Raw genomic sequence first — 22,723 nt, 5'->3', positions numbered from 1 at the left:
GGAAAACTGAACAATCAGCAATGTTATTTATGATATTGTCTATGATGACATTAGAGTTACTGACTCTCTCATATGGACATAACATGAGAATATAGTATATATCACAAACGATGGCTCAGTCCTTATTCACTGCTGCTGTCTTGTCCTCCTCTCCTGTTTCAGAGTCATTGTGGGATGTTGCTGCTCCCTCTGGGGCCTCAGCCCCTGTGTGATGGGGCTCTTCCTCGGGCTCTGGGGCCACAGCCCCCGTGTGATGGGGCTCTTCCTGGGGCTCTGGGGCCACAGCCCCTGTGTGATGGGGCTCTTCCTCGGGCTCTGGGGCCACAGCCCCCGTGTGATGGGGCTCTTCCTGGGGCTGTGGGGCATCAGCCCCCGTGTGATGGGGCTCTTCCTGGGGCTCTGGGGCCACAGCCCCCGTGTGATGGGGCTCTTCCTGGGGCTGTGGGGCCTCAGCCCCCGTGTGATGGGGCTCTTCCTGGGGCTGTGGGGCCTCAGCCCCCGTGTGATGGGGCTCTTCCTGGGGCTGTGGGGCCTCGGCGCCCTCCCCCTCCTCCACCCCCTGACTGGTGGGAGACTGGAAACCACTGTCGTTGTGGGGAGAGGGAGGACAGTCCAAGGTGGCCTGGTCCAGTTCTGGAGTGACATCTGCAGTGTTCTCTGGCTCCTCTGGCACTGGTGCAAGCTCTGGTTCTGGTACAAGCTCTGGTTCCGGTACAAGCTCTGGTTCCGGTGCAAGCTCTGGTTCAAGCTCTGGTTTCGGTACAAGCTCTGGTTCCGGTACATGCTCTGGTTCTGGTGCAACCTCTGGTTTTGTTGCGTGGTCTGGTTCTGGTGAATGCTCTGGTTCTGGTAAATGCTTTGGTTCCAGAGCAAGCTCTGGTTCTAGTAAATGCTCTGGTTCTGGTACATGCTCTGGTTCTGGTGCAACCTCTGGATCTGATGCAAGCTCTGGTTTTGTTGCGTGGTCTGGTTCTGGTGAATGCTCTGGTTCTGGTGAATGCTTTGGTTCCGGAGCAAGCTCTGGTTCTGGTACATGCTCTGGTTCTGGTAAATGCTCTGGTTCTACAGGTCTAGTTGCCTCAATCTGCCTGACTGGGGCTGTAGATACGACCTCCTCTGAAGGTGCAGGTAGCTCTTGATTCAAGGATGAGACCTCCACCACCTCCTGTGTGACCTTCTCCATCACTTGCTCAGTGTCTTCTTCCTGCACAGCGTTCTCGATCTCCTGTATGGCGCTCTCTATGGCCGAGGTGCTCTCAGGGTCTTGTATGGGGCTCTCTGTCTTCTCAGCCTCTTGGGGAACCCCCTCTGAAGGGGCTTTGGTCTGCACCTCAGGCACCTCGGCCTCTTTCAGGACCGAACCATTTGTCAGTGCAGGGGGGGGTTCCGGGATGTCTGCTTTGGGGCTGGTTCCGATCCGAGTCTGCTGATGCAGGCTTTCCGGGGAGGATGGCGTGTCCGTGTCCTCCTTCTCCTCCTCTTCCTCCCTCTCCTCGGGGATCCCGTCCACCCCGGGCACCTCCAGACAAGACTCGTTGGGCAGGACGGGGGTCCCCTCCACCTGGATCATGGAGACCACTTGCTTCATCCGGCGTCTCTTCTGGGACTCGCCGTCCCCCTCCCCCTCGTCTCCCTCTGCCTCCCCCTGGCCCCCGTACTGCCCGGCCCAGTCGATGGGGGGCTTCTCGCTCAGCAGGTGGAGATTCGGGTCGCTGCTGGTGAGGACGATGCTGTCCCTGTACAGGTTATGTCTCCTCTGGACGGCCGCCTCCTTCACAGCTGCAGAGACAGACAAGCTTGGTCATCGTATATGGAGCTCAGGGACATTACGTTAGACGTTGTTACAGTATACAGTACACACAGCAGTAGCGAGGGGGTGAACGACACTATACAGTAGCACATCTCAGTTGTTCAATTCAAGGAGGACAAAATACTCACTTTTCACATGTTTATATTTGGCTCACATCATACAAAATACGCTAACGCTTTCGGCAATCAATCTTTGTCAACGTATGTTTGTGTACGTTCTGACGAAGGCTGATTGCCGAAATGCGTTAGCATATTTTGTATGATGTGAGCCAAATATAAACATGTGAAAAGTGAGTATTTTGTCCTCCTTGAATTGAACAACTGAGATGTGCTACCATTGCAATGTTCGCAAGCTTTTTCAATCATATAACGAATTTAACTTGAAGAGCTATTTTGTTGAAGCGCAACCTCTTTTTGTAATACACTATACAGTAGTCTGTACTGTACGGAGACTGCTGTTCCCTAAACAGAATACAGCAGGATATCCTCTGTGTTAAACTGTGAGACTCACCCATCATGATGTCCTTCATGACCGAGTGCAGCACCACCTCCTCAAAGATGTTCTCCACCAGGATGAACCGGGAGAAGTCTTCAAAGATCAGCTCCCGGAAGCGAGGCAGCTCCTGGGAATGACCGGACACACGGGTACAGATCAGTACACAGCGAGAAACACAGGAGCCGGAACGGTCAAGCGTATACGCTCGGACGGGAAGCTAGGCCAGGACCTGTGTGTGTACGTCGCTGTGTTTGGCTCGGCGCCGCGGTGACGGGTGAGGCGCGGCGAGACTTACGGAGGCGCAGACGGGGTTGAGCTGCTTCAGCATGTAGGGGATGAAGATCTGCAGTAGAGCCTCTCTGAAGAACCTCTTGCGCACCGTGCTGCTGTCGTAGTCGAATTTCTACGGACGAAAAGTCAGAACGGACGTCAGGACGTCGTGCGGTGGTTCATTAGTTGCCCGCGGCTCCGTCCACCCCTGTGGCCAGTCTTGGGGTGGGGTGGGGGGGGGGGGTGGGCGTCCTCACCTTGATCACCCGGTCCTGGCAGCGCTGGATGGTCTTACAGAGCCCCTCGGGATCCTGGCCTTCCAGACTCTGGTGGAGGATCTGCTCAAACGTGTACACCGCGTCGTCCATTTGCTGCACACAAACAAACACACAACGGTTGGTTATCATCTGTCAAAGGGCGGGAACACGACAGGTTTCATAAAACAGTGAGTTTTGAACAACTGTTGATTGGATAAAAAAAAAAAAAAAAAAGGTTTGATGAGAACATACTATACCACAAGGGGGCACTCTCCCCTCAGTAAATCCTGAGAGTGGCATTACAAAAGGACAGCTACCTATTCAAGCTGAATCCTGTCCAGCCCCTCCCTTTATAACCAAAACACTCTCAGAGTCCTGAGGGGGCGATTCTTGCTCCATTGTATATAAGGAGTATAAACAGAATTTCCAATGTTTCTGTTTGAACTCTGAGTGACCCTGGGTCCCGGGCTTAGAGTGCCCCCCCCCCCCACCCCCAGCAGGACACAGCCACTATGGAGAAAGGACAGCTATGCGATTCTCCACAGGCGGTGATGAATGCTGGAATACTTGGCTCTAGGATCTCTTTCCCAAAACCTACAGCCTGTCAACCGAGGCATCCAGCCTCGCCGCTGAGCGTAGCTGCAGCGCGTAGCGGCCACAGCGGGTGCTTATTCTCCGACCACAACAATGAAGGGCTTCCCAGTCTCTGAGGACTCCGGACTAAACGGTACGTGCAGAAGCGCAGACCGCATGTAGTTCCAACATGATACCGCCTTATTCAACGTTCTGCTTTCCATGAGGCATTTGGAATGTAAACACTGGATAGTTGGGCGTCTCCAACTTCGTAAAGGCGGGCGTTTGGGGGTGTAGCTGTGGACTTGCCTCCCTCATGAGGATCTGAGCCCTCTGGACGAACACGGAGGGGCTGGCGACGTCGAACCTCTGCTGCAGCCCCTCCAGGCTCAGCCGCTCCACCTTCTCGTAGCAGCTCTGCATCTTCACCGGGTGGAACGCCAGCATGGAGATCTTCTCCATGTGCTGAGAGAGGAGGGGGGGGCGTAAGGGCACTGGTCAGTGCCGTCTGAGGCCTAGTTTATTAAATTAAATTAAATTCAATACGCTTTATTGGCAGGACATACTGAGTACGTAAATATTGCTTAAGTATAGTACTAATTAAAAAACAAACAAACAAAAAGAGATAACATATATATGAATAAGAATGGCTGTAATAAATAATATTAAATTATAATAATCACAATGTCTATATGTATATTTGTGTGCGTTTTGTGTACACCTTTATGTTTTGTGTGTGTGTCTTATACAGTTTATACTGTATGACAAGCCATGGCTCATAGCTCTGGGTATTGCTAAGCTTAAGTGGCCTGGTGAGTTTAAGCGCTCGCTACATCAGCGCTGCTAATGTCCCTCAGCGTTAAGTTCACCGTCGGGCCAACCTCTCTCCCATCCCCTCTCTCACCTCGGCCACCGTCTCCTTGGTGCCGTCGTTGAGGGTGTTCTTGCTCATGTCCACCAGCTCCCTGAAGAAGACGTCGCGGACCTCGGAGAAGCCCCGGCTGGTGGGCTCCATCAGGGCGTCCAGGATGGAGCCGATGTAGGGCTGGATGCTCACCTTCAGCAGCTTCTCCGCTTTGGGCAGCACCACCACTAGGGGGGCGGGGGGCGACGCAAGAGAGAGGGTTAGGGGGCGACGCAAGAGAGAGGGTTAGGGGGCGACGCAAGAGAGAGGGTTAGGGGGTTACGGTTCGCAAGCTCTCAATAGATCCGGTACACTTTTGCCGAGAATGAGGAGCATGTTTTTGTTGTCGTTGCTCTAGCAGGAGGCTTATCCTAGCGCCGGAAAACCGACCCCCCCTGGTGCATGGCCCTCGCGGTCGCTCCCTCCCTCTCTCACGGCCGTCTGACAGCTGTTTACCGCCGGGCTATGCTCATGACGGAGGAGCTGACGACAGTCCTTCGCATAACAGTCTACGGAATGCCGTGCATCTGGACGCACGTTCCACACGGTGGACGCAGCTTTAATCTGTCAGAGCTTGTGATAAACACCTGTCGAACTAGACTAGGTGGGTAGATATCGGAATGCAGAGTAAAGATAACAAGATATGTCGTACTCCAGTGGGCTTGTTAAACAAGATGTCGGAATGCGGGCTTGTGACGAACACCCGTCAAGCTACGCTGTTAGATATCGGGATGCAGGGTAAAAAAATAACAAGGTGTATGTCAAACTAGACTCGGTGTACGGACCATAATGCACCAGCGCGCCTGGGGTTAACGGTGGGGTCCGGGTACTGACCTCTGATCTTGTTGGTGACGTGCTCCTTGGAGGTGATGATCTGGTCCATGTCCGTGCGTATGGAGGCCTCCAGCGGGGGGCGCCCCGCCTCACAGCTCTGGACCACCGCCTCGTACTGCGCCTGGCACTGCTGCTGCACCAGAGTGTACACCGCGTCCGTGATCTGACCACACACACACACACACGCACACGCACACACACACGTGAGAGAGGGCAGGGGTAGAGAACGCGCACTGCATTTTACGTAGGCTAGCGTTAATAATATGTGCCGGACAAAGGTGGACTGGTTTGAGAGAGAGAGAGAGAGAGAGAGAGAGAGAGAGAGCTCACCAGCATCCAGTTCCTCTGTCTCTCGTGCATCTTGCCCTTCAGTCGGGGGGAGATGAGCTCCCGGAGTTCCGGGAGGAGGGTCTCCATCACCAGGTTGGACAGGATCTGCGGGGACGGAGAGGGGGGCTGGATCAGACCACAGTGACCGGCCACTCAGGGTGAAGTATCTAATACAGGTGCATCAGGTGATGTTTTACCTTTTGTTTATTTGTCACATACGTACTACATTATACAGGACGATGAGCAGTGAAACGCTAAGTGTGCTCAACAAGCAAAAGTAATAAAGTACAGTACAAAAGTAATTAAGTACAGTACAAAAGTAATAAAGTACAGTACAAAAGTGACACTAAGAGCCTTGTCCGGCACAAACGCTGCAATTTTATTTCCTAATATTCAACCAGGTTACACGGTTTTGGGGTTACACTGGAGAGACCAAAGCAACAGGAAGCACATGCAGGACTCAGGAATACAGCTGGGAGATGACACTGTGGCCCCTGTCCTGGGGTGACACCGCATCCTGTGGCCATGAGCTCAGTGAGTCCTGACGCACACCGCGGTGCAGGGGCCTGACTGGCTGTGTGTGTGTGTGTGTGTGTGTGTGTGTGTGGCCTGAATGTCTGTGGTTGTATTACGACAAGGGCCTGGGAGGGCCTTGACTCACACCCATCATGCTTACTGTCTCACAGACTGGAGGAGACAAAGGTCAGCTATGGCCCCGGGCCCTCCCTCCCTCCCTCCCTCGCTCCCTCCCTCCCTCATTCACTCCCTCCCTCCCTCATTCACTCCCTCCCTCCCTCCCTCCCTCCCTCCCTCCCTCCCTCCCTCCCTCCCTCCCTCATTCACTCGCTCCCTCCCTCCCTCCCTCCTGCAGTAGATAAACTACATCTTGATATACCTGAGAAGTAACTCCCCTAAACATGCCTCCACTGATCCCTCTCCAATTACAAGCCAGAGGCGGAGGCGTGTCATGGATTACATCACCGTCGGGTCAGCAGGCCACACCTGCGATAATGTTATGCATCTCACTGAGGTGTCAGACGCGCGTGCGCACACACGCGCACACAACACGCACAACACACACACACACACACGCAGAGCAGCCCAACAGCCTCACGCTGGACTCATGCATCCAGAAGATCGGTCCACGGTGTTTAAAGGGACATCTTTGATACCGACCCAAAACAGAGGCCGGCATTCATCACGCTGTGTGACATGAGACCAGGACACGTCCAGATAAGACTATGCCAGCACCAGCCGTTCAGCTCCGCTCGAAATGCTCCAGGATCGAAGAACAGAGCGACTCTGTTCAAGTGACTCTTCAGTTCGGTCACATCCTCTGTACAACATCGCTATGATTAAATCCCAACCAGCGGAATGTAATTTAAACCGCTGGAAGGTAAAGACAGAATGTAAAGACATTACAGAATGCGATACAGATCATCCATGACTTTGTTTGTTGTTGTACTGGAGATCCGGGACAAACAAACTGGTAGAACCTGTTTCTGCTGGCGGAGCTATAGAAACCAGCGCACACCTGACAGAGCTCTGAATGCAGACCTTGGGATGTGCCCTGCGGCACAGACAATACATGAATGGGATGCAGAGCGGAACTACTTTCTAAAAATGCGTGCTCCGCCCTGAAAGCCCGGCTCAACCCGGCCGCTCCTGAAACCCAGCGAGATGAGGGGCGGCGGGATGAGACGGGAGGGGGAGTGGCTCACCTGAGGGGGCGTGCCGCACATCATGTCCCAGGTGCCGTACTGGCCGTGGGCCTGGCGGTAGAGCCGCACGGCGTCCGTGAAGGCCGGCGTCTGCACCTTGCTCTCCTCCGACAGACCTGGAGCACGCACGCATACACGCACACACACACGCACGCACGCACACACGCACACACACGAGAGAGGGGTAGGATCGTCAGACAACATTTCATCAAGCCGATGGAAATATAGCGCTGCGTTATTAATGTCTACTACTGAAGAGAGAGGGAAGACGCTTTAATACTTTCCCCTCTCCGGAGACTGTTTAAATGTGAACAGAAGCCCAAGTCTAACTTCGAATTTTCCTGGACTTTTCCAGACGGTGAAACATAGTCACGCGCTGTGGATTTCAGGGCGACCACAGATAAACTGGGTCATCATCCCTCTATGACTAGCTGCTGTTTTTATACCGGCACATACTGTAGCCATGGCAACCGCAGAGGGACTCCAGGCCAGGTCAACAGTTTTGGGGAAGTGGACCACTACCTTCCCCAAAATGATTTCCGAAAACTGATTCCATAACTAATCATGATGACTATGAATAGCATAGCGGCTATTCTGTAATGTGGTAACGTCAGCAGCCTGACTGGCGGTAATGCTGGAGGCAGGGAGTTGAGAATCTTATCTTAAGAGGGTGAGTCATGTCATGTTTTCATATTTTCATATGTTTCTAAAGCCATGTTTGGATTTCTAGTGTAATCTGGCATGTAACCATGCAAACAGTCCAGCAGGAGGAGAGAGCAGCAGAACAATGATGTGAAATCTTATGTTTTGGTTAAAAATATGGGGGAATCCAGAGCTGTGTCTGTGCGTGTGTGTGTGCGTGTGTGTGTGTGCGTGCGCGCGCACACGTGTGTGTGGACTCAAGCCATGACAAAGCCAGGAAGGGTGTGTGTGTGTGTGTGTGTGAGTGAGTGAGTGAGTGAGTGAGTGAGTGAGTGAGTGAGTGAGTGAGTGAGTGAGAGAGAGTATGGTGCCTGGGAGAGTGAGGGGTGGAAGTACTATAATACTGAGCTGAGAGCCATGAGGCAGGAAGTCCCCCCCCCCCCCCCAGACTGCTGCCTCTCAAACCTCACTGTCTGTGTGTGTGTGTGTGTGTGTGTGTGTCAGAAGAGAGACAGGCAGTAATTTATTAAGGAGCTGCCTCATCAGCCTATAAGGAGATTTCTGCCAACCCAAAGTAGAGAAAAGAGATATTTCTGAGGCGCTTCCATCCTGAGGGAAAGATTAACATCAACAAAATACAGTCATCAATAACTGCTGAGAACAGCAATTCACCAAGTGAGTCTACATGGAAACACCTTTTGAAAACCGAGTGCTTTAGGATGGCTGTGAAATCGGCATTCGTGGGCCACATACAGGAATGTACGTGATGTACAGAGCATGAAGGAAACATATGGAGTCACTCACACTCCCCCGACATAAGCCAGACCTGTGTCACAGCTGAGGCATGTTGGCTATTATGGGTATTTCCTCTGCCTGTTTACACAGACGTCCTAACATCTCTCCTCGCCATGGTTTCTAGAAGGAGTCTACACCCTGTTTTCAGAACAGCATCTTAGTAAACCATTTTAATCAACGGTCCATATAAATACCGCCACGAAGCAATAGCCCCCGCCCCCTCCATAGCGACAAAAACAAACTCAGCATCACTAGTTACTGGTGGAACGCTGCTTTTCATTGGACCAGGCCCATGAGACCCTGGCCAGAGGTGGTCAGGGAATCTGGGAACGGGGGTGAGGTCAAGGGGGTCAGCAGAGAGTGTACTGGACAGGACAGGGCCCCTCTTGTGTTCAGCCCTCCACAGACCCAGGCCTGCTATGTGGGGAAGGGGTTGGGAGAACCAAGAATCAGAGAGAGAGAGGAGGGGTGAGAGAGGGAGAGAGATGGGGCAAGGGGGAGAGGGCAAGAGAGAGAGAGAGAGGGCAAGAGAGAGAGAGCGAGGGCAAGAGAGAGAGAGAGAGAGCAGCCTACAGCCTAAGGAAATTAATTGCCACCACATACCAGACTTTATTGAGCCCCCAGTCTAAACACGGTGCTATTCAGTACAATACCACACTTCTGACTGCCCAGACAACTAGATATGGGCATATACTCAGAACTGACCAACTTCAAAATCATAGTTATTCCACTGTGCCACTTAAGTCTATGTGAAATCACTGTGCCTCACCTGTACACACAATACCACAGAAACATGCACAACGCCACTGAACTTGTTTTAAAGGAGAGGGCTAGGCCTATGTATAAAGCCCCTGGTCAACGTATTGAGATCTGAAGTCGAAATACTGAAGTAGAAATCGAATCAGACCAGAGACAATCTGCCAGGGGAGAGAATCCCAAGAATGACATCTGCTCTCTCTACCAGGTCCTGTATCTCCTTCTATTGAGTTAGAGGTCACATTGAGTCGTGTGTGCTTATAAACAAGGTGACTGATGAAGTCGCCATCATGTCCCATCATGCCCTGGGACATGTGGCCAGCTCATGCTTCCAGTTTAGGGCTAAATTCTCAGCAGAGCCTCTCTTGTTATGTCCCAGGACACACTGGCTTTATAGATGCCAACACGGCTCTGTGTTACTGAGCCCACCCAACTAGGGTGCCCCTGGTCAGAAATGCTCCATAATGACTCCAATTAGCCTAACAAAGGTTTAGCAATGGGAGGGCCTGTTTAAAACTCGGGTCGTGGCCCGTGAGTCTAGTCATGTAAGTCACTACACACATTTAAACTTCTCAGAGCGAAAGAGTAGTGTCCTACTACAACAGTTCACACAAACTGCTTTGCCACTGCAAAAACTGTGGAATAACGTGTGGAATTCCGCTGTCAACCTCCGGGAGAGAGATTTCAGTGCAGAACGTTGAACAAGACGGTGCGCGTGCGCATGACGTGCAGCGGTCTGTTTGGCAATTTCTCTTTCTGTCAAATCCTAATTCCGCGGTAACTGTGAGTCAAATCGCGTGAGCTCCCAAGCATGACACGAGGTAAAGGAAGCAGTATGACAGCCCGTCAGGAGGTAGAACAAAGCTGCCTGAGGGGCAGGTTGTGGTGGGCGCCGCCCCCGCACCCGCCTCTCTGTTTGTCTCCCAGATCACTATAGGGACCAGGTAAACAGCTGACGTCATGCGGGGCCGAGACCGCAGCCAATCTAAACCTCACCTGAGTTTCTATCTGCCGCGTTCCATGCTGGGACACCGATGTTGAAAAGTCTGTGGGTCACTAATTATAACGCTGAGAAAATGACAGCCTAATGATAACAAGGCAAAACCCAGGAGCTATGTATAAACTATGTGTGTGCTTCTCTCTGTGCCAACACGCTCACCGCCTCAACACAACCATGGGTGGCCTGGACAGCACAAAAACGGCCAGAATCTAATCAATAGCTCCTGTTAGTCACCATTTACAGCTGGATCGTGCTATTCATATATGGTCAGCTTCGCTAGCCTACTTTAGAGAGACATACCAGAAGATAAGAGCTTTCATGAGAGAGAGATCATGGGAGACATTACACAGATGCTACGCCCACACACGCACACACAAACAAACACACGCACTGCTGCGCACGCACACAAACGCGCACACACGCACGTTGGTAAGGAGGTCAGATGAAAGCCATAATGCCTGAGCCGAAACGTCAGCACTTAACTGCCAGTGTGCTACAGCTACCCCCCCCCCCTCATATCTCCAAGCCAGCGTGCCCGTGTGTGTGTGTGTGGTGTGTGTGCGTGTGAGAGTTTATAGCAGTCTGGTATTAGCGAGCAGCTGCGACCGCTGCTCTGCTGGGTCTGGAAGCCCCTCTGTGCTTCATATGGACAGTGTCTTCTTTTGAACTCTCTACGGTGGAGCGGTTCTGCCGAGCGGCCAGTCAGCAGAGACGCAGAGCAGAGAGGGAGGGAGGGACGCGCTCCGTCCGCCCTGGTAGTTCTCAACGCGTCGACATGTCGCCAGGACTCCGGTCCCGGTGGTGTGAGGAGGGGGTGGGTTAGAAGACAGGGGGGAGGAGAGGGGGGGGGGGGGGGCAGGGCGGGAGCGACAGTAAGAGGAAGTGGAGCAGCGAGGAGGAGGAAGGAGTGGGAGTTTTATGCAGTCGGGTTTTGAGGAGGACGCAGAGAAAGTGTGGGAAACGCGGAACCGTTAGCAATATGCGTTTACGCAATTCAAACTCCCGAATTTAGCAGTCGATGTGAATGGCCTCGGGCTCTAGGGTCATGTCACGGCACATACCCCGATGTTCTACCCACCAAACAAACAGGTTTATTCTATACGAGACCCGCATAACAAGTAGTATCTCTGTGGATGAGGCATTATACAAACACACGCGTCTTCCGGAATACAAACGACATAGCCTAACTATGAAGTCATTGATTCAGGACAAGTGAGCTCTTGTGTACTGATACAGTAGCATAGCTCAGTCACTGCTTCCACTGTAGCTGAATGACATACTGTAACAGCACAGCACCAAGGCTGGGAAACAACCATTCGAGTCAGCGAATCAGTGTGCGAGTGTAGCACACAAAATAATACCAAAATAGGCCGCACTAAGTGCTTTAGTATTGAACGCAACCTTCTTGCACTGTGCACTGTCACGTTCACTATCCATTGTCAAGTGTATCGTGTATGAATGATTGAGTTGATGCGTTTGTGGTCGGTGTACAATAAGTCGATGTTTGCGGTTGATGTGTTTGCGGTCGATGTATCGGTACCCACCGTCGTTGGCGTGCCTGACGCAGTCCTGGAAGACCGCGTGCCATTTCTGCTGCTCCTTCTCCGTCACCACGCAGAAGTAGTAGTGGCGGCCGTACGGGTGCCACAGGATCAGAGGGAACTGGGTGGCACACTTCAGGAACGGAGAGCTGCCCACTTTCGCCTTCACCCCTGAAACACACACACACACACTTACATCAGTGGCCAGGCCGACACCCTGCCCTCTCCCTCTCTCTCCTCGTAGATCGTTCCCACAGCTGCGAGCACACCCTGACAAGAACAGTCACAGGTCTCATGCTCGAAGTTTGACAAAACAGCCCTAGAATGGCCCTCTAGCCCCCCCCCCCCCACACACACACACACACACCCCCCTCCACAGGCTCTCACCAGGCAGGCTGTTGTTGAGCAGCTCCATGTACTCCTCCATGGAGGTCAGCACTTTGAAGCCGGCACAGTTGATGGTTCCCTTGGGGTGCAGCCCTCTGTCGTGGGACTGGAGGGGAACACAAAGGACAGGGCGGGTAAGAGCACCGCACACGGACACACCAATCACAGCAGCTCCGGCGTCAGCGGAAGGCAAGAGGCCGGACCCGGGGTTCTCACCGATTTGTTCTCGTAGTAGTGGATGTTGTAGGAGTCGGGGACGAAGAGGAAGCGGTTCCTCCACTTCTTGTTCTCCTCCAGGTACTGGAACAGAGCCCCGGAGAAGATGGACTTGTCGGCGAGAGGGACCTGAGGGAGGAGAGGGTCGGGGGGGAGAGGGTCGGCTCAAATCCCACAGTGATGGAGTGACATTTACTCTTATTTGTGTCAACAACCATGTCGACAAACATTTGCCAGAAGCAGAGCGCCACAGAGCATTTTGGGTAGTTCTCGAGACGTCATCGCAGCTCTGTTAATCGTGTGTGGCATCGACGTCTCAGCTGAAAGTACCAGACTCTGGGCTGGAGTTGTTTACTCATACGGCGCCCACCCACTGAGTATTGTTGTTCCCAGGAAAGCGGTCCGCATTCCTTGAAAGCCTCTCTTACCTAAGCCAATAACCACCTCTCTCTCTCACACACCCACCCACACACGCACGCAAACGTGCGCGCGCACACACACACTAACCACCTCTCACACACACTAACCACCTCTCACACACACACACACACACACACACACACACACACACACACACACACACACACACACACACACACACACACACACACACACACACACACACACACACACACACACACACACACACACACACACACACACACACACACACACACACACTTTTTATGCCCTTTGCATTGTGTGCCGGAAGCAGACAGACCATACCATAGTTTCACTTTACAAGGGAGCCCTGGTGTAACAGGCCTTTAAACACTGAAATAAACCCTGGCCAATCCCCATAAAGACCCGGGTCTGTGACAGTGACATGAATGGCTGGAGCCAAACATGGACGACCCATTTTCCTTCCTTCCATGGAACTTCCTGATTCACCGGCGCTCTGGCGGAGGAACCAGATCCACTTATGTGTATTTATTAAACACCCCCTGTTTACTCTGCTAATCCAAACACGTTCACCTGCACTGCAACCCTGATGTAACGCAACCCTGATCTTCAGAATCAACTGAGGGTCTACAGGCCCACGTCAGCCACACGTCCGTTCTGAATCCCTTCTGAGAAGGAAATGATTCTGAAACGTTAGTTAGAGAACAGCAGTGTAATACTTATCTAAATGACTGCGTGTGAGAACAGGCTGCGGGAATACAGTGTAAACTGAACCCCAGAGTTCAGGGACCGGAGCTGAGGAGAAAGCGGTGTTCAGTAGGAGTCAGGTGAGGACGTCGTTACCTTGCGGCGGAGCAGCTGGGGCTGGGGCCCCCCTCCTCCCTCGACGTCAAAGCGCACCTTGTTGAAGAGGGCCACCGCGTACTGCTGCTCGTACAGCTGGCCGAACGCTCCCATCACCTCGCCAGTCCGCGCTGCATGGGGAAGACAGACAGGAGAGAGCAGACGAGGCAGTCAACAAGGATACGCCATGTATATGAAGCACTGTACACAGGTTGGGACAGAGGAAAGGGTGCACTTTGTTTACCGTAATGGGGCATGCCGAAGGCTGAGGTACACGATGGCGGTACATGTACACACTGATACTCGCGCTAGGCTAATACGACTCAGAGGTCACACATGTGCAAGTGCTCCCTTACGCACTGCCATACTTATCACTGAGCAAACAAGCGTTAGGCAAGTTAACACGGCTCTTAGAGAAAGCTCGGTATTTCACACTGTCCTCTTTGTCCTTTTATCAGAAAGTCCACATCAGTGTTTGCCTTACCCACAGTTAGCCTTCAAAGCTTTAGTCATGCCCAAAATGGAGTCCACAGGAAGAGAAATGGCACAATGTCAATGCTTGCGCAATTAAAAAGGTTATTTTTTTTCAAAGACATATCCTGAAAGTGCTCAAACAAACAGTTTAATCTTCCATTGTGCTACAATCCTCCCAGAGAGGTTTCTGGAGTAAATCTCCCATTTTAAACCTCCATCTTGAAACTGCAGGGAAAGGTCTCAGTTGTTTGTTTACAGTCCCAAGCTTTTTTATGTGGAGTGTGGACCAGCAAATGTAGCATGGAGGAATGGTCTGCTGGCGGAGGGATGGGGTTCTGGAGCAGGGAGAGAGGGAGAGCTGGAGCCGGGCCAGACCAGAGGGAATGAACCGCCTCGCTGGTGCCAAACAGCTTGGCTTCTCTTCCTAGCAGAGGACCGCCGAGGGTCCTCCCATTACGGTCTGTGGACCAATCCACACAGTCCACCCAGATCTTCCCCAAGAAGCTCCTGCAGGGCTCGGCTCAGGAGAAAATCTGCTAGCAGCTATGCAAGATGGGAGATCAGGATTGGAAATCACAGTCTGGTTCTGGGTCATATCTCCGGAGTACAGGACTGTCAGAATATGTCGTTCTGATTCGGAACTGGATGGAGAAATATGTTAATATGTGACATTTGTAATTATGGTGGAGCAGAGATTTCTGATCCCATCTGTTCTGCATCACGGTTATGAAATATTGCTTTTGCAGGGGAGGTGGTTGGCCGGCGAATCTAATAAGATGGATTAGAGTTCCTTCATAAAGAAAGATGGTAAATGGTAAATGGACTGCACTTACATGGCGCTTTTATCCAAAGCGCTTTACAATGGCCTCTCATTCACACACACATTCACACACCAATGGCGGCAGGTGCCAGCCTGCTCATTGGGAGCAATTTGGGGTTCAGTGTCTTGCCCGCGGACACTTCGACATGTGGACAGGAGGAGGCGGGATTCGAACCGCCGACCCTACGATCATTTGACGACCCGCTCTACCACTGAGCCACAGCTGCCCCATACAATACATACTGTACAGTATATTTAGGCCCTCTGGTAAAGCCACTGGGTAACCAGAAACACGGGCGTAGCGCGTGTGTGTGTCTGGGGGGCGACTGAGATATGGGGGAGAGGATAAGCATGAAGGAGTTCTTTAGTTCTAGGTTATCTGCGTGGGGGAGTGGCAACGCTGGATAAGAGTCCACCTCCCTACGGGTACGGTCATATAAAGGCCGACCAGGAAATAGTTCACCAAAGGGCGGGCGTGTCAATAGATCAACTCTAAACCTTTCAAATGTCTCTTTCTAAATCTTTCAAATCTCTGAACCCACTTTTTCAAGTCTGTTGTCCTTCTCTACCGTCTCTGTGAGTATGGGCCTGGGCTCTGGAGGAGGGGCGGAGTCAGAGCTGGTTAAAATGATCAAGGAGTCTTAGCTGGATCAGTGTTTTGAGCAGTGTGACTAAATGCAAAACTATCTTAAACAAACATCCTGACAACGGAGGAAAAAAACATTCTCTGCTGCAGTGCCCTGTCACCAGCAAAGCCTCTTTCACACTCACAACTCTCACCCACTGAACCATTGCTAGCTGGTCATCACTCACTGTCAAGACTTGGGACGTCAGGTGGCTTCCACGGAGCTGACTGTGTCACAAACTCTTCTCACGGAACCAGTATAGTCACCGTAGGTCATCGCGTACCTATCACACTGAAGTCACCTAGACTTTAATAAAAAGTAAAAGCTGACAGCCAAGTCGGTAGTCTCATGGTCAAGCGTTGAGTGAGTCCCCGTTGAGGACTAGACGTGATGATCCAAAGCAGAGGGAATGTCCTGGTGTGGCCAGCTGGCTGATCCAAGAGGAAGTCTCAGAGGAATGTGACCATTAGCTGAAGGTGAGGGGGGGGGGGGGGGGTTCCTTCTGAAAGCAACAAAACCTGGAAATCTGGTCTGAGAGTCTAGTCATGGGGGGCAGAGCTGAGAGGGCTAGCCTAGGTCTCAGTGTACAGAGGAAGACATACTACGGTGGCTCGATATTATACACACACATTAACATGTTCTGGGGGAACAGTTGGTGAGACGATTGAGTACAGTAGCTCATTTTCTGATAGTGGGCGTGACTTAGAAAGGTGGGTGGGGCACTAGAAAGGCCAGGGTACCAGTAGAAAGGTGGCCGGGGTACTAGAACAACATACAGTACAGAATGTGTGGCTTTGAAGTCACAAACTCTGTAGGTGTTAAGGAGTACAAGAGACCATTGTCTGGACTCGATTGTGTCACGTTCTGACTGAACCTGATGCGATCACATGAGCGTTTTCTGGGAACAGGGACTAAAGAAACAGAAGAACAGGCCGTTGTCTGATTTCATACCGTCAGCAGGATTTACAAAGAGCATCACACGGTTTCACACACTCAACACTCTGCTTTGAGATTCGTTGTCACTAGGCGTGGCCAGTGGCCACATGACAAGCTATGGACAGAGAAAATGGCTTCATTCATTCAAGTCTTTCATGACCCGCGCACAATCAGACTGCAGGGGTGTTGACTAAAGACAATCGGTCCTTCTCAAGCGTTCCTTATGTAGCGCCACTGACCAGGAACAACAGGAATAGGCTAGCAGCAAGTCCTCAAAAAAGGCTTTAGTTTTCGAGATACCCCTACCTGAGTTAGAACAAAACACAACCATGTTTTTTCATATCCCCTATGTGTCCCATTAATGAGATGGATGGTTGTGGAACTTTAGTTTTGTGGGAAATAAGTTTTTTGGGTTATTCTTTAGACCTACCCAGGAACAGCTCTGCCGAGAACTTTCCCGACCGGGTGATCTCTCTGGCCAAAGCACACTGACCCAGCGACTCCCAATGGCTGCCTTGTTTCCATGCTGTTTCCCAGCCTCAAGTACATCTACGATGGCAGATCAACAACACCCAGTTGTGCGAAACCTATTTCAGGCCTCTCTCACTCCACAGATCCCGGAACTTATGGTCCTGGGAGTCGGGAGCAGGAGTGTGTGAAATGTGTTGCTCATATGTGTGTGTGAGATTCTCTCTGCAGTGTGAGAGCCAAGCGTCTTTGCATGTAGTGTGTGTGTGTGTGTGTGTGTGTGTGGGGGGGGGGTGATGACAGGTCATGATGGGCCAAGGTGAGGGAGGTCCTGCAGCTTTTCTGCTGAGAATTGTGGGAGTCCCTTGAAGAACAAGATGGACCTAAAGCCTGAGATCCACTGTAGATAATCAGGAGGAGATCGTTAATCATCGTAGCCACTCCACTATCTACGCACTGTGAGGTGAATGGATGCCCTTATCACCATTACTCACCGATGAGTAATGGCTACAGAACCAGGATTGCTTACAAATGTAGTACCGTGCCATAAGTACTGTGAATTGATTGGCTTTAAAAGACTTAAAAAAGAGTGCTAACGGGGGCGTTGGGGTTGGGGCGCGTACCACGTAAAGGCTAGTTTATCCATCTGTCATTAAAGTATCTATCGAAAGGCTGGTCCTAACCGCAGCGGCGCGGGTTCGAATCCGGCCCACGACTTTTGCTGCATGCTCCTCTCTCTCTCCCACCTTTCCTGTCTGTCCTTACACTGTCTTATCTAAATAACGCAGAAATGCCCTAAAAATATAGTTTAAAAAAAGGAGAAGTGTGTTAATGATCTATAGAGCATAGTGTTTACACTGTGGCATTGCAGAGAACTTTCAACAGTACAAAACAATGCCCAAATCCCTCCCCCTGGGATTATGATTAAGTTATATCTTATCTTAAAACCAGAGGAACAAAAGGGCGATTGAAGTGAAACATATCAGAGAAGCCTAATTCAATCGCCATAAGAGTCATTTAGAAGGGTAGAGGGACTTTGCCGACGCCATACAGCTCAAGATCAGTTCTATGCATTCTGTCCATATCCATGCAGTCTGGCTGCTATGGGGGAGCTGGACGTCTCTCTGCATCAGGGTTACATTCTTTCACATGTCAGGCAGTGCAGGTCAGTGTGTGTGTGTGTGTGTGTGTGTGTGTGTGTGTGTGTGTGTATGCGTGCGTGTGTGTGTATGTGTGTGTGTTTACTAAAGTAGTTCCTAACTACCCCACACCTCTAGCAGGCACCAACTGGGGAAAGTAATGAAAGAGGTAATTCCATTACCTCATGTCATAAAATGAGGTAATTTCATTTGACAATTTAATCTCCTTCACACCAAAACTCCCTGCCAGGAAAACCTTAATCTTCCCTTTGATAACACATCCATTAGGGTAATATACACCTTTGATAATATGTCTATTTTGAAAGAGAATGAGGGGGGAAGTAAAGGGTAAGCAGATGAAAGATAAAGACAGCTAGCAAGAGAAAGAGAGAGAGGAGAGAGACAGAGAGAGAGACCGAGACCGAGACCGAGACAGAGAGAGAGAGAGAGAGAGAGAGAGAGAGAGACAGAGAGACAGAGAGAGAAAGAGAGAGAGAGAGACAGAGAGAGAGACAGAGAGAGAGACAGAGAGAGAGACAGAGAGAGAGAGAGAGAGAGAGATTCATTATTCGGAGTCCAGCTGACGCTTTGTTGTACAGTAGATCTGGTGTGTGCCTCCCAGCCTCCCAGCCTAATTGTGTTTGGGGCCTCACCGGTGCTGAGTCTCGTAGCAGCAGTGTGGGATCTAATGATACTACACCATGACTGGCTACAAATCCGCTCCACTGAACACAGCTTTGCAGCCCAACTCCAGTAAAGGAAAAGTAGATTTATGGTAGTATATGCACTGAGGTAGCTTAATCTGTTGGGAAACAGCTGAAGTCATAGTGGATAAGCCAGACTCCTCTTTAACAGACACGCTAGTCTCATTTTTCTCTTTCACCACAACGCTTTACAAAAACATTCCTTTGAGATGGTCCCATAGGCTGACTCATAAATTTAGACCCTGTTCCCATTAAAGGAAAAGGAGGAGAATGTGTGTGTGTGTGTGTGAGTGAGTGAGTGAGTGAGTGAGTGAGTGAGTGAGTGAGTGAGTGAGTGAGTGGGTGGGTGGGTGAGTGAGTTGAGTGAGTGAGTGAGTGAGTGAGTGAGTATACATAATGGGGTAGATCAGAACTGGTTAAATCTAACTAATCTAATCTAAGTTAACGCAGTGCGGAACGACAAAGCAGCTGAGCAGTTTTGCTACATGCTCTTTCAAACAGACCTCTCTGGCCTCGGAAGGGTGGGTGTGTGCGTGTGTGTGTGTGCCCCTCCTTGCCAGGCCACACAGACCCACCCTGTTTGTGCCTCACCACTCCCTCCAGAGGAGCCCTCACACAGACCCCGTCTCACTCTCTCTGCCACAGGGCAAACATTCCACACTAGGACTTCCTGTTTGCCACGCCAGCCCCCACCCACTGACCTCTGATACATATAGACCCCTGTGTGCCTGTGTGTGTATGTGTGTATGTGTGTGTGAGAGGGTGGGTGTGTGCTTCCAAACAGGAAGCTAAAAGTCCAAGAGGTGCTGAAATCCTATTCTTTATGTTAGGGGAAGACAATAAGTATGACGCTCATTCTTGGAACAGTGCCATGAGCAGGGATTCCCAGACAGCTGCGGTTATCAGCAGTCAAGCACTCTTAACGGGAGATAAGCATAGCATATACAGTACACTATACGGCTCATAAATTCCAGATGGGATCACATCTAACTCTGACCGACTGATCGATTCATATCATCAAGAATAACGGATGCTTTGATAATATCATCAAGATAATTGATGCTTATCATCATCATCATCATGGAAAGCCACGCGCAGACGTGTCCTAAGCACATAATGATGAATACAGACGCTTCCCGAGCAGACTAAAATCATCGGCTTTTGGGTCGGTCACTGTTCTGACTGCCTGGTTCTTCAGAGTGTGTGTGGGGGTGCTGCTCGGTCCAGAGAGTCTACAGCCCAAGGCCCAGAGATTTCCATCCGCAGGCACACATGGTTTTTCCATGCATTCCTCAAATTCCACATCTGATATGCGTGTCTCACTCCGAAATGGCTAGTCGAAACTTAAAAAGTAGGCTATGACTTTAAAAAGTAGGCAATGACTTTAATACCCCCTCCCCCTTGTTCATCGTGGGAGAATCGTTCGGTTGCTTCCCTATTAGTTTATAATCCAACTAAGAACAAGGGAAGACAATATCTCCAAATAAAAGGGCATTCAAATGTTCTTCCAGTGAGTCTGTTTCATATAAAGGAAGACTTGGACTGAATAGAAATCTCTCCTGTTGGCTACACGATGAGCGGGATGTATGATTCTAACGCAGATCACGTACCAGCAGTGATCCTGAGTGTTTGGGGAGCTCGTCCTGTCTCCTACCACACCCTCACCTGCCTAGCTTTACCCCTCTCAAATCTGGATCTGGCTTCATCAACCCTGCTGCCTAACATGTCCACACAGGCCGGGCTCAATCCAGCTGAGGTTGAAAGCATTGCAGAGGACAGCAGTCCCATCATATGGTCACATAGGTAAAGCTTTCAACCTCTGCAGCACCTCCTTCTCAGAAACGAACCCAACCCAACGTCTCCATATACAACCGCCTGGAATACCACAACCATATGGACCATATCTGTTATTAAAACGTGTCGAAAGGTGTCCTTATCATTCAGACCCGACTCACCTGTAATGATCTCCCGCTTGGCCTCATCCAGGTGGCTGGAAATCACGTCCCCCATGGCGAAATGAAATTGATTCCAGTGATGGCACTCCCGTTCGTCTCAGAGAGGAGAAGAAAATGTACCAGCAACAGTTCTGAACTTGGGTGTCCCCCTACTCACCCTTACCTAAACAACTACACACATAACTTGGAAGTGACTGAGCAGCGGCTGAGAAAGAGCCGAGAGTGAGCGAGAGAGAAGAAAAGTTGAGCAGTTGCAAGCTGACGTCTATTTCGCATCGAGAGTGAGGGACACACCCTCACTGACTCAGTACTCGTTGAGCATGTTGACCTGTGCCAGCCAGAACGTAGGTGTGGTTTCGATCCAAGAGTGACAGAGGAGGATAATTACTGTAGGCGGGGCAGGGGCAGTATATTTATCTAGCCTAGTTAAATTCCATTCGATGTTATTGGTATCTAGCCAAATCTATCTAAAATGTAGCCTATTCAAAAGTGATAGATAACTTGCAGTATGTTTCTCAGTATGTTTCACTAATTAGCCTAACTGCTTCTGTGAAGAAAAAAACTACTCAATTAACCGCCTGCATAGGTGCCGCCAATGAGGAGCGCATATTTTCTAGGCACCACTGCCGCAGTGTGGACATTATGAGGACTGCAGCCTAAGAAGCCTTGGCGTGTGAAGCCTTTTCAGATTCACATTCAGATTTTTATTTAGCCAATAGGCTTATTGTACCTATGAGGAATTTGCCTTTGTCTGTTGGTGCATGACAACAATAACCTAATAATAATACTACTACTACTAGGCTACTAATAATCATCATCATCATCATCATCATCATCATCACCAACAGCAGCAGCAACAACAACAACAACAATAATAATAATAATATATTATTATAATAACTAGAAAGTACATTTCCTGGAGAAAATGTGAGGTGGGCTAGCTGCCGGAGCTGGATGTATCCACCGGTATAACTATTAACAAATATAAACATAACTACTATAAATACTATTGCTATTACTAATAACTACAAATACTGTATAACTGTTAGCACTACCATAACTAATAAATACAACTATAAATATTACAACAAACTACTATAAATAGCCTACTACAGCTAGTACTACTAGTACTAGTAGAAGAAACAGGAGTATAAAACTTTGAACTAGAGTAGTCTTAGGGTTAACAGTAGTGTTCTATTAATACATCCATGGTACAACCGTATTAAACAATGGGGGTGCCACCTAGTGGTCGCCGATAGAACATTATCCATCAATACATAACAGTCGTACCATCAATACATAACAGTCGTATATGCGTCTTTTCAACTTCACTTTCATGAGCTGAGATTCACTATCAGGTCTTGGTAAAGTATTCACGGTCACTTCCACCTGTGAAGGTACACATACCACACCACAATGTATCACTCTCTGTTGTCCTTTGGGAAGGGTGATGATTTAGCAATGTGTCTGGCTATGATGTGTCTCTCAAGTATGCTATGTTAAGGCCACAGAGTTCAGAGGGTATCGGTGATAACTCCAATTTATTTGCCACAGCTAGGAGATGGTATATGCTTCCTGCCTTGAGATAATCATGACAAGTGTAACAGATCCACTGTTTCCTTCTCTCATTGGGTACTTGACACTATTGTGCACCTCTGCATTCATCATTACAGACATGAACATAGCCTAACTTCCTGTCAAGCAAGCTGCAGCCACATTTTAATTTTTATTTGACCTTATGCAGGATTGTACTTGATTTGAAAATGATGCTTTGTGACAGACTGTGCCGACATATGTGGTTCCATTCTTTATTTGTGCCTCTGCT

At 50.1% G+C, this 22,723-nt stretch overlaps 1 protein-coding gene across 1 annotated transcript; it reads right to left on the bottom strand.

Annotated features, from left to right (window-relative positions):
• Positions 1–126: 126 nt before the first annotated feature.
• On the bottom strand, positions 127–20,953 carry niban2b (niban apoptosis regulator 2b; the record flags this gene model as incomplete). The annotated part of the gene is made up of 15 exons (XM_084456825.1): positions 127–846; positions 1,154–1,779; positions 2,321–2,432; positions 2,601–2,708; positions 2,833–2,946; positions 3,715–3,870; positions 4,310–4,497; positions 5,144–5,306; positions 5,474–5,578; positions 7,195–7,310; positions 11,932–12,099; positions 12,316–12,421; positions 12,532–12,660; positions 13,777–13,907; positions 20,899–20,953. The coding sequence occupies 15 exons, from the start codon at positions 20,951–20,953 to the stop codon at positions 127–129; spliced, it is 2,997 nt and encodes a 998-aa protein (XP_084312951.1).
• Between the last annotated feature and the right edge of the window lie 1,770 nt (positions 20,954–22,723).

This window comes from Borostomias antarcticus (genome assembly GCF_949987555.1).
Source record: "Borostomias antarcticus genome assembly, chromosome: 23".
Taxonomy (NCBI): Eukaryota; Metazoa; Chordata; class Actinopteri; order Stomiiformes; family Stomiidae; genus Borostomias; species Borostomias antarcticus.
Note: the sequence above shows the minus strand (reverse complement) of the source record. Positions and strands in the feature narration are given on the sequence as shown.